Here is a 12,724-nt window from a genome sequence, read left to right as displayed (position 1 = left end):
TTAAGTACATACATACAATACAGATGTAACAATCTTTTTACTCTCTTACAGTCGTATTGCAGTTTCATAGTGGTATAAACTCCAATAAAATTAAGAATTTTTTTTCAGTATGTGAGATCAAACTGTATACAGAGCTGCCATAACGTATAAGCCATGTATATACATTAATACATACATATACGTTCCCATAACATGTTGAAGATTTCCCAGTTTTTTTTCTTTAAGTTATTGCTAGACATTTCAAAACACATTATAAAACTGGTCATCACAACACCCTTCTGCAGCAATGATGAGAGTGGACTAGGAATGTGATGAAAGGCACAGAATTCATAAGACTTGAATAAGTACATCCAAATTTGTTATCACTAATGGCTCAAACAATGTGGAGCCACTGATTAGGTCTGAAGTGAATATAAGAAATAGTAGTTAATAGTATTTATCCAGGCTTCTAGTACAAGACATTGTACTAGGAGTTTCTCAATTAGAAAACTTGTCTCACAAGGGTAAGTTACATATAAACTCCAAAGAAGAAAGGGCAACTGATAGAAGATTAGTTTTCCTGTGGCTAGACAGTGCGTTGTATAGCCTTTCTGTTTAGTGAGGTTCTATTAAAGGGAATGCCAACTTTGTGATTGACATGGGTGATCCCTGGGTTTGGTCACGCATGAAATTAACAAATAAAGAAGTTTTCAAGGCCAGGTGTGGTGGATGATGCCTGTAATCCCAATGCTTTGGAGTCTGAGGTGGAAGGATTGCTTGAGGCCACAAATTTGAGACCAGCCTCGGCAAAAGAGCGAAACCCTGTCTCTACCAAAACAAAACAAAACAAAACAAAACAAAAATTAGCTGAATGTGGTGGTACAAGCCTGTTGGGAGGCTGCAGTGGTAGGACCATTTGAGCCCAGGAATTTGAGGAAGCTATGCTCATACCACTTGCACTCCAAGACCCCATCTCAAAAAAAAAAGAAAAAAAAGTTTTTCAGTTTATGGAATTAAGCAATTAAGCATATTAAAAAGCCAGGGCTAACCAAAAAAGAGCCCGCATTGCCAAGTCAATCCTAAGCCAAAAGAACAAAGCTGGAGGCATCACGCTACCTGACTGCAAACTATACTACAAGGCTACAGTAACCAAAACAGCATGGTACTGGTACCACAACAGAGACATAGATCAATGGAACAGAACAGAGCCCTCAGAAATAATGCCACATATCTACAACTATCTGATCTTTGACAAACCTGACAAAAACAAGAAATGGGGAAAGGATTCCCTATTTAATAAATGGTGCTGGGAAAACTGGCTAGCCATATGTAGAAAGCTGAAACTGGATCCCTTCCTTACACCTTATACAAAAATTAATTCAAGATGGATTAAAGACTTAAATGTTAGACCTAAAACCATTAAAATCCTACAAGAAAACCTAGGCAATACCATTCAGGACATAGGCGTGGGCAAGGACTTCACGTCTAAGACACCAAAAGCAATGGCAACAAAAGCCAAAATTGACAAATGGGATCTAATTAAACTAAAGAGCTTCTGCACAGCAAAAGAAACTACCATCAGAGTCAACAGACAACCTACAGAATGGGAGAAAATTTTTGCAACCTACTCATCTGACAAAGGGCTAATATCCAAAATCTACAATGAACTCAAACAAATTTACAAGAAAAAAACAAACAACCCCATCAAAAAGTGGGCGAAGGACATGAACAGACACTTCTCAAAAGAAGACATTTATGCGGCCAAAAAACACATGAAAAAATGCTCATCATCACTGGCCATCAGAGAAATGCAAATCAAAACCACAGTGAGATACCACCTCATACCAGTTAGAATGGCCATCATTAAAAAGTCAGGAAACAACAGGTGCTGGAGAGGATGTGGAGAAATAGGAACACTTTTACACTGTTGGTGGGACTATAAACTAGTTCAACCATTGTGGAAGTCAGTGTGGCGATTCCTCAGGGATCTAGAACTAGAAATACCATTTGACCCAGCCATCCCATTACTGGGTATATACCCAAAAGACTATAAATCATGCTGCTATAAAGACACATGCACACGTATGTTTACTGTGGCACTATTCACAATAGCAAAGACTTGGAACCAACCCAAATGTCCAACAATGATAGACTGGATTAAGAAAATGTGGCACATATACACCATGGAATACTATGCAGCCACAAAAAATGATGAGTTCATGTCCTTTGTAGGGACAAGGATGAAGCTGGAAACCATCATTCTCAGTAAACTTCTTGCAAGGACAAAAAACCAAACACCGCATGTTCTCACTCATAGGTGGGAACTGAACAATGAGAAATCATGGACACAGGAAGGGGAACATCACACTCCGGGGACTGTTGTGGGGTGGGGGGAGGGGGGAGGGACAGCATTAGGAGATATACCTAATGCTAAATGACGAGTTAATGGGTGCAGCAAAACAACATGGCACATGGATACATATGTAACAAACCTGCACATTGTGCACATGTACCCTAAAACCTAAAGTATAATAATTAAAAAAAAAAAAAAAAAAAAAAAGCCAGGGCCTAATAAGTACTATGCTGATCAAGTGCAAAGGAGAGTTCTTAATAGGAATAAAGGGGTCTTCCAAGTCAATTAATTCAAGAGGCTATAAAATATATTTTTTTAAAAGAGTTAAGCTTATTTTTTCATACAAAGAAAAAATTCCAATCACCCATTGACAATACCCCAATCAGCCAACAGCCCATCAATGCAGAGTCTGCTGCAGTTGTCTGGAAGTTTTCACTTTCTTCTTCCAGAAAAAATGCTCAAATGCTCAATTTTCATTGCCAAGGTTCTTGGTAGATTCACTTTTCACTAGAAAAAAATAAGTAAACATACAGTCAAGTGTTTATACTTTTCTGTTTAGCTTGCTCTGTCCCTCTTCTCTCCCTCCTTCTGAAGTACAGCAAAAGCACTGCTCACAGGGACACACAAATCGCATCATGTCCCAGGCAGCTAGGATATACAATTCTGGCCACAATAAATAGAGAAATGATGTCTGAAAGTGGCAATTATACTTTGTGAGGTAACATCCTTCCTGACTCTGTGGAAGACTTGGGAATGGTCACTTCACAATGTGGTTATGATCCATATTCATGTCACTGAATAGATCACTATTATCCTGGCTAGCCACTTGTGGTTGGAATAAATTTTTTCCATGATTTTTTTTTAAACTTAATTGAGGGTCAGTATATGTTGAGTGAATGTGGAGTGAGAGAAGACTAGCTAATCGCCATCTCCTTCCTTTCACAGGAAAGGAGTAGAAATGGAGCTCCTCTGACACCCCTGCTTGCTTAGAGCAAGCAAGACTAACTATGACTCACTCACTAAACTGAGAATTCCTGGAGGACAGAAACTCAACCTTTCTTCTCTGTATCTATCCTCACAATTTAGAGTATGTTTGCTGAATCAATGTAACTGCAAATCATTCTGTCTTTTAGTGTTTTTTCCCTAAATCTGCAAAATGGGAACCGGAGTAAGTGTTCTATTTCATGGTCTTGTGAAGCTAAAAGGAAATAATAGGTAGTAACTCTTTAAAAATTGTCATGGTAAAATATAGGTTATTTTGAGGCTTATAGCTGTTATCTCCATTGAGTAGATAAGAAAAATAAAGCTCAGAGAGGCAGAGCAAATGCTCAAGGGCCCACAGCTTATAAAAGCTGATGCTAGAAGCACACTACCTGGAACTGTCTCATATTCCAACTGACACGTTCTCTGGGGTTTGCTGTTGTACCCAGACTTCAGATTGTACCAGCAACCACAATAGTGTTTACTGAGCCCTTTCTAAGAGTAAGGCACTGAAATAAGTTCCATCCAAGATATCATCCCAATCTTTGTGAAATTTTATGAACTTTAGCAGTCCATCCAGTGCCTCCATGATATTATAAGTTTTTTTCCTTCTCTGGCTGTCTCTGAACTTCAGGCAAACTCTATTTTAGCACCTATTGTATAATAAGTTTTACATGTGTGTTCCAGTGCCAAAAATCCTCCTCTCTCTCCCTGCAAAAGGAAAAGAAAGAGAAGTAAGGAAGAATGAGGAAAGGTGAGTGAGGGAGAATGGATGAAAGATTTACTGGCCCATTAAGAGACTGATATATGAGCAGCTGCTATGCCAGGTATTTTCGCTAATTCCAGTAATCAATTTTGGGTTGGATTCCTTCTCTAAAGGCTGAGGCATTTTCTAATCTTGAGTTATACTAGAACATCAAAAAGTTTATTTTGCTAACATTTCTAAATTAATAGAGATTTGTAGCAGTATGGGGACATTTTCCCCTTTCTTTGCCTATTGAAGGTGCCCAGTTTTCTTCTTTGAATAGGGTTCCATTCTTTTTTCCTTAGATGGAATGCAGCATGCTTTTCTCTCTCATCTAAATCTGCTAGTCTAACAACAGCTTGTGAAGCAAGTTACACCATTCTGAGCACTTCCCACTGGATTGATATAAGGTAGGTAATCAGCACTTAGCATCTCCGATCTAGTGGACTATCTAAATAGCTCAATCTTTTCCAGTTAACCTTTTCCATTACTGAAAAGCAACAAACAAACAAAATCTTGGCTACTGCTGATTAATATAGGCAGACTCAAAAAATTATGGCAATCTACAATCATAACAAATATTAGAACAACCATCAGGTGTGGGAACTACTGAATCCCAGACCAGAAACACATGTACCCTCAAATTAGGAAAGAGACAACTTGTACTATGAACTCAGGATCAAAATCCAACTTTTTTTTTACCTCCAGAGAGGGAAGGGATTTCAAGGTTTTCCAAAGAAAATGCCCTCTTCTTACATAATCCCCTTCCCTCATCAAGGGATCACCCTGCAAAATACCTGATGCTGTGAGAATGTATAAAGAAACAGACAACTTGAAGTACTTACAGAAAGAAATGCATGTACAGGAAGACCTGGGCATTACTTTTAAGGTGTGTGTACTTATGATGTGACAAAACTGGTATGGTTTTAAAATCCTGTCAGATACTTTCAGTTCTTTGCTAACAGTTCTAAATAATCCTCTGTACTAAAAGTATGAGTCATTTGTGTTCCTGTAAATAAGTCAAACATCATATATCCACCAGAAAAATAGCAAATATTACTCAATAAGGCTCCCAGTATGCTAGTAAAGTAGTCTTTTCTTATTGCTTCATTACAGGAAGCCTTACTTGAATGTACATTCCTAAACAAGGTGAAAGGAGAGCTGTGTATGCTGTTTATTTATACGATGATGTTTGCCCTAGCTACTAACCTACATTACTAAACAACTTTTCCCAAAACCAACATTTGAGAGAGCAGTGTGTGAATTTATTAAGAAAAAAGCAACATAATACAAACCTTAAACAAAGTGAAACTGGCCATTTAAAACTAAAATTCCTAATTTATTCTGAGAAAAAAATATTCTCAAATTGTGAAAAATATTAACGTCAAGAATAAAAATAAGATTTAGAGGCCCATAATTTATTATTAGAAACGTCATGTTTGCTAACTAAAATCTGGTTTCAAGTTGTAGCACTGATACAATTTTGGCCACTTTGAAAAATAATTTTTTTTCTATTAATTTTTGCAAAGAAAAAACACTATGCACAACAGAGAATACCTTACAATATAAGTCACTGCATCTTACAGCCTGTAATGCTGGTATAACAATAAAACTTAAACCACCCATTTCAAATACTACTTAAAAAATACTATCAATCCAAGACAAAGATTCTATGCTCCTCTGGAGTTTGTTACAACAAAACCTGGCCTGTATCTGTAATTCTTTTCGTTGAAAGTGCTATGTAATAGTTTTGGATTAAGGGAGTAATCTTCCTCACTTCTTAAAGGTAGTCACTAAATTTTACTCATCCTCTAAAATCTGGCATTCAGAAACACAGTTAGTTTACTTTAATCAGTAGTTAGAAATATAGATGAGTCATTTTATGTACTAAACTTTTATGTACATTTTTTTCCAGTTCTGGTACTTCCCTATATCACAAAATCAGAGAAAATAAAACCAGTGGGTTTAGAAAAGGAGATAAAGGGTAAAGGCAATGGCATTAGCTTATTCTAAATGCTGCCAAATTTTTAAATATAATGTTCCTTGCAACATTATCTCCTTCTATAAGGTAGGATACTAGGCTTTTTTTTTTTTTTAACCATTCAACATTTTCATTGTCAACTAAAAATGTTCTGTAATCCCTCATTTTAGAAATGTCTAAAGTCTTAACTATGGAGTAAATGTATGTGATCATGGACAGTTACTTAAAGACTATTAGCTTAAAAAAAGACAAAAAATACATAGAACCCCATGCTAAAAAAAAGTCCTTTTATAGCCATTCAATTTGATTTATTCACTTAAAATTGGTTTTATAAGATTATATGCTCTTAGAAACAGAAGAGTAGCAGCATTGCATTTACCTGGTTCTTCACATTAACTGTAGCTATAGAGTAGATCCTGTAAGTGTGTAAATATAGTGGGAAAACACATATAAAGAAATAAGGGTGGACATATTTTGCTTTGGTTTCTCTAAAGCTATTCTAAGCATTACAGAAACAAATTTACACTTACCTTGGTGAAGAACTTTCATGTCATTATTGGATCCTTTCAATACCACATGTAATGTTGGATACTCAATGATCACTTTGTTCCTCAAATTGTCTAGGAGACTTTTATAAGGATCTAGTTCATAATATCTTATTAATAAAAAACAAAAACAAAAAACCAGGCAACACTCTTAATATTCAAAATTACTAATAGATAAATATGTGAGTATTTTACATTAAAAATTTTTTAAAGGTGATGACAATTCAGTAGTTATTTCCTTATAGCATAGTAAGTTTAATACCTTCTAAGAAAGGCAGGTACAAGAGTATTATTATAGAGGTTCTAAAACTAAATTTAAAAAATCAAATATTCTGACATTAGGAAAGCTCTAGAACAAGTTACCAATTTTCTTTTTCTTTTTTTGATATGGAGTCTCGTTTTGTTGCCCAGGCTGGAGTGCAGTGGCACAATCTCGGCTCACTGCAACCTCCATCTCCCAGGTTCAAGTGATTCTCCTGCCTCAGCCTCCCGAGTAGCTGGGACTATAGGTGTGTGCCACCACGCCCAGCTAATTTTTTGTGTGTTTTTAGTAGAGACAGGGTTTCACAGTGTTAACTAGGATGGTGTCAATCTCCTGACCTCGTAATCTGCCTGCCTTGGCCTCCCAAAGTGCTGGGATTACAGGCATGAGCCACCACAACCAGCCTACAAGTTACCAATTTTCATACCAAGAAATAGTTAAAGAGTTTTATATAATATTTATGTTGGCCGGGCATGGTGGCTCACACCTGTAATCCCAGCACTTTGGGAGGTCAAGGTGGGTGGATCACCTGAGGTTGGGAGTTTGAGACCAGCCTGACCAACATGGAGAAACCCCATCTCTACTAAAAATACAAAAATAGCTGGGCTTGGTGGTGCATGCCTGTAATCACAGCTACTCGGGAGGCTGAGGTGGGAGAATAGCTTGAATCCAGGAGGCGGAGGTTGCAGTAAGCCGAGATCGCGCCATTGCACTCCAGCCTGGGCAAGAAGAGTGAAACTCTGCCTCAAAAAAATAAAAAAATAAAATAATAATAATATTTATGTTGTTATTTTTCTTGAATAAGAGAATGATGAGCTAACTATTCAAATTCCTCAAATATATTTATTTTGAGCCTTAAAGACAACCAATCACCTTATGACAATTTCTAGTAACATGGCAATAAAATAACTGGTTACAAAATTGGCTTTTGTAAAAAAGTCAATTATTCAAATTATAACTGGTTTCCAGAAATTTATATTGCCATATAAAATTTAAGAAATATAGAGTTTATCATGACATAGCTGCCAAATGTGTCACAGGTAATTAGATGCTAATGGTCATTAAAGTATGAAATTCTCAAATCATTACTTTAAAAAAATAAGTTTGAGGTGACTGAAAATGCATCCCCAGAACATTCATTCTTGCTTGCTTTCTGGGGTGGGAGTGAAAGGGGTGGAATTCTAGCTAGCTCACTAGCGGGTACATATGAGAATATGTTGGCGTGTTAATGTCATTTCTTGTCAAAGAAGAAAAAGCTGAGAACATGTCAACCAGTCTAGTGCAGAAGTTCTCCAGCATTTTTACTCATCTATACCAATGACAGGTGATAGTCACATGCAAAACACATATCTCATGAGATCCAGCCTAACGGCTGTAACTCCATCCTTTTATCTCCTGCTCAAAAAAGCACACTGGAACACAAGTGATCAAGAGTGAGGTTATCATTGGGATATATTTAAATTTGCTGTAATTTTAGGAGTAAATCATTCACAAACTTTGGTATTTCTTAATTAGTAAAAAATTATCTGCACCATAATCATAGCTGACTAAGACATGCAGGACACTTATTAAGAAATGTGATGTAGTGACTCCTTCATGTTCTGGGTTTGCCTCATGCAATCGTTTTCAAATCAGGAAAAATATAAAAGTGCTTAACAAAATGCAGAGCCAAGCTTACTAAAGTTAGAGAACAACTGTAAAACCAAAACTTTACTTATGCTTCCCTGACCACACACCCCAGCCTGGAATTATTCATTTTAAAATTGCAGAATATTCTTTATGTTGAAAAGAAACTTGAAATGCAAAATACTGTTTTTCTAAACCAGCCACCTTAGTGCCCACAGATCATAGAATTCATACATGCTTTTCCCTGTGTGTAATGTAATACAGATGTACTTACAATACTTTAAAAGTGTTTCCAGCATTCAAGGATTAAATGCTTCACATCTTTTAAACATTATTTCTCTTTGAAATAAGCAGTGTTTTTTTTTTTTAAAGTTAGAGCAATTATATAACAAAGAAAAATGAGATTGTATCAGATACCCAAGTATAAGATTAACTTACAAAGTAAAATATAAAATGAGGATAACTAAATTTTTCTTGGGAGGAAATAAGACCTGGACTCTCAAACAGGAACTTTTCAAGTGGCATCCTACAAGCACTTGCAATAACTTATCTTCTGTGCATTTCAGCTAAATCATAAGGCTTCTAATAGAAAGGCATTTTTCAAATAAGGGAATCTTTTTTTACTTGTTTCAGTTTTTGGTAAATAATTTTCACTGTATATTTAATGTTTTAGGTATCTTATTTCTTTTTGTAATATTAAATCTTAATTGGGTTTCTCTAGATTTCCAAAGCTGAAACCAAGAAGCAACAAAAAGAGTTCTTTGAAGGCCACATGGGAATCAGAGCCTAAAATTATTGCTGATATAAAATATGTTCCTAGCAGAGGAATGTTCAGAGGTACATAAAAATTACTACGCAACAAGTTAAACATGCTTTGGATCCTAAAACTGTAATGATTACACTTATTTGGATCCTGAAACTGTCATGATTATACTTAAAAAAAACTTGGTTCCTGTTTTACATGCTAAGCAGGCACTTGCAAAGCACTAAGGATGCAAAGATTTATAAGAGGCTTGTCAACTAATAAATAATTTTAAAAATATTTTATGCAATGAAAATCTGGTATGTTGTGTGGTTTTGATTAGAATCAGTGGATTTTATTTAGTGTTTAGCCTAAAATGTTGCAAACTTCTAATCAGCAATATGCTATTGAGTGTCAGTAAGCTTCTGGGCCACAGCTTTCCAACCTGTTAAATGAAGCGTTCAGATTTCACTAAATAATCTTTTAGCTGAAATTCTGAATTTCTTAGACTTTTCTACTACAAGTGGTTACTCTTAATCTACCATTAATATTTATCAGTAATTTAAAAGTAAATTTTGTAAACTGTTCATAAAGAAAGCCTATCAGACACATATGGAGCTAACAGTTTATGGGCTTGGAATTTAGTTAAATGAAGCAATAACTTTTATTGGTTGTTTGGGTTTGGAGTTTAATGCTGAGTTAAAGTTCCGGCTCCATCATTCACTGGTCTGTGATCCTGGACAAGTTACTTAAGTTATTTAATCCTCAGTTTCCATGCTTGAAAATGGGGATAATGACAGTATCACTTCAGAGAGTTACTGTGAGGGCTAAATGATAAAACACAGAAACTGCTCACTCATTTATTTAAGCCCTAAGCACATGCGTTTGTTTTATATTTTTATTTACCAAAAATAACAACACTTTCCTATAGAAATTTTAGTTCAGGACAAAGTCACTGGATTTCATTAGCAGTGAACATACTGCCTTTATGTGCATTTTGCATTTTAAATGTAGCCTTACAACTTTCTGTATGACCTTCAAATCATTATTTTATTGTCACATTTACTTCCAAGAAGATAAAGGTACTTTGAATGTTTCTGTTTCCATTATCTTGAGGCAAGTTTTAAGAGCCTAGCTTTGCACTGCCTAAAACATTTAGGTTTAGCTCCTTGCAAGCCATTAAGCTACTGAATCCTAAGGGACAGCTTTATCTTTTTGAAATTTTCACAAACTCTGGTATTTCCATTAGCATAATGTCTCTGCTACCATAAGACAAACTACTTAGGTTTGGAGGAATTAAGATACTAACATTTGTCTTTTCTCTTGCCCTCTGGGACCCTTCTTAGACATTTCCTCTTGTTATTTCACTTGCTCACCCTCACAGGCTCACTGGCTGACCCTGCTCTGGGCAGCCTCATGGGGGCATTATGAGAGCAGAATGGCTCAGTGGGCCAAACAGGTGTTACAGTGACATTATATAAATAAAAGTTGTCATGATAATCAAGGGTGTGCTTTTAATCTTGACTCTGTCACTAACTTTCAGAGAAACAGGCCAAGCTCTTGAACTTATTTCTCTGTACTTTATTAGCAAATTAGCGTGCTTTTTAAAAAAAACTCGCCATAACCCCAAAAGACAAGTTTTTAAAGAAAGGAAATCACAAACCACCTTATGTCCCATCTGATCACTGACACTCCATGGATCATCATCCCTTCCACCTGCTAAAAAATACCAAAACTAAGTTTGAATTTCTCCAAATTTAGCAATCTAGTAGCAGGCCCTAGGCCACAGTATTTTTCCACTAAAATAAAGATTATTGAATTAGGTGATCTCCAAGATCCCCCTTCAGCTCTAAATTTCTACAATTTTTGATACTTAACCTATATTTTTTCACAGTTGTATTTATTTCTCAATCTAGGTTTCTAGAGTAAAAGTTCAACTAAATTATTCCAAAAAACAGTTTTGATTCTTCTTTTATTTAAACTTTAAAAGGTATTATTTAAAATTTCTCCAAATAATACTTCTGTGTAACAATTTTTGCAACTCATAATATTCAAGTCATATAGAAAAGGATTTTGTCAAAGTTAATCTTTTTCTCACCTGATCTCTCTTACTTTTCATATTTCAAAAATCACAGTAGTTAAATTAGTGGTTTGATGCACTTTGTTTTGGGATTTTTATATATCCACGTAAATGAGGACAATACCTGCTTGACATGGAGAGTAGATCATGAATTGTGTAGTACAGACCTATGCCTTAATTCAGAAAGCTCACCAGTTCAGAACTGCATTTGGTAAATTATCCTATTCTAACCACGATATTTAAATTATGGATGTGGTTAAATAAAATGGCCAACTATATATTTTAAAACCTGTTTTAAAGAGGGGCTTACAAGGCTCTGACTTGTTCTAGATATTATTTCTCTGAAATCTTTTCTGATTTTCGCTGGTAAATTCAATTACTTTTAAATCCACAAGACTTGAGTTCCAGTCTTATCACTGGTCCTTATGAGCTATGACTCCACAAGGAGACTCAGTTTTGCTCATCAATATAATGGTAGGAAAGATACCTACTCATGGGTTAGTTTGTAAGGACTATAATATAACAGGTGAAAATGTTTCCAAAGTGTAACTTGCTAAGCTAGCGTCAGTAATAAGATTTTATACTCCAAAAGTAATTTGGCACTCCTAGCAAGGAAATGACATACTTATCAGGAATTATATTTATGATTTATGACAGAGACAGAGACTAGTTAGTAGAAAAAGCACGAACTGAACTCTTGACAAACAGGTTTCAGTCCAAATCCTAGCCTTACAAACTGTACAAACTTAGTTTCTTTGGGTAAGTCAATTTTTCAGAGCCTAAGATTCCTAATCAGGTAAAGTAGAGAAGACATAGTACATACTTTATTAGAATTAATGCATGTGAAAATGTTATAAGCATTAGCCTGGCATTTATTCTTCAACTGATTCCTCAAATATTTACTTAGTGTCTACTATGCACAGGTAGTCTGCTAGGTAATGGAAGTTCATAGAAATAAACCTTACACTTTATGGGGGGAGGCAGACAAATAAACAGCGATTGCATTCATTGGCACAAGTATCATGATAGAAATGTAAAGTGACACTGGCTAGTAATGGTTTTTCCTTTCTATAGTTAGTACTCTTTTCAAGATCTCTTGTAAGACAGGTCTGGTGGTAACAAACTCCCTCAACATTTACTTATCTGAAAAGAATCTTATTTCTCCTTTGCTTAAGAAACTTAGTTTAGCTGGAAATGAAATTCCTGGTTGAAGATTTTTTTCTTTAACGATGTTGAATATAGGCCCCCAAACTCTCTGGCTTGTAAAGGGTTTCTGCTGTTGGCCTGATGGAGGTGACCCACCTCTGTAGCCACTCTGTAGGTGACCTGCCCCTTCTCTCTAGCTGCTTTTCATTTCATTCTTTCTTTCATTTCGACCTTGGAAAATCTGATGATTATGTGTCTTAGGGATGATCTTCTTGTGGAGAATA

General features: G+C 35.7%; 1 protein-coding gene across 2 annotated transcripts in view; it reads right to left on the bottom strand.

Moving 5' to 3' along the window:
* Window positions 1-2,519: 2,519 nt before the first annotated feature.
* The window catches only part of ZNHIT6 (zinc finger HIT-type containing 6), a 54,898-nt gene continuing 44,693 nt past the window's right edge, over window positions 2,520-12,724 (bottom strand). The window contains exons 10-11 of one of the 2 annotated variants that reach the window (XM_030825125.1): window positions 6,570-6,694; window positions 2,520-2,839 (exon numbers count right to left, since the gene is read on the bottom strand). In XM_030825125.1, coding sequence (XP_030680985.1) covers window positions 2,799-2,839; window positions 6,570-6,694 — 166 coding nt within the window. In that variant the 3' untranslated portion in view covers window positions 2,520-2,798. The remainder of the gene's footprint in view (window positions 2,840-6,569; window positions 6,695-12,724) is intronic. The other variant, XM_003260008.3, reaches the window with a different exon arrangement.

This window comes from Nomascus leucogenys, chromosome 12, assembly GCF_006542625.1.
Source record: "Nomascus leucogenys isolate Asia chromosome 12, Asia_NLE_v1, whole genome shotgun sequence".
In the NCBI taxonomy this organism is placed as follows: domain Eukaryota; kingdom Metazoa; phylum Chordata; class Mammalia; order Primates; family Hylobatidae; genus Nomascus; species Nomascus leucogenys.
This window is presented reverse-complemented; position numbering and strand designations above follow the sequence as displayed.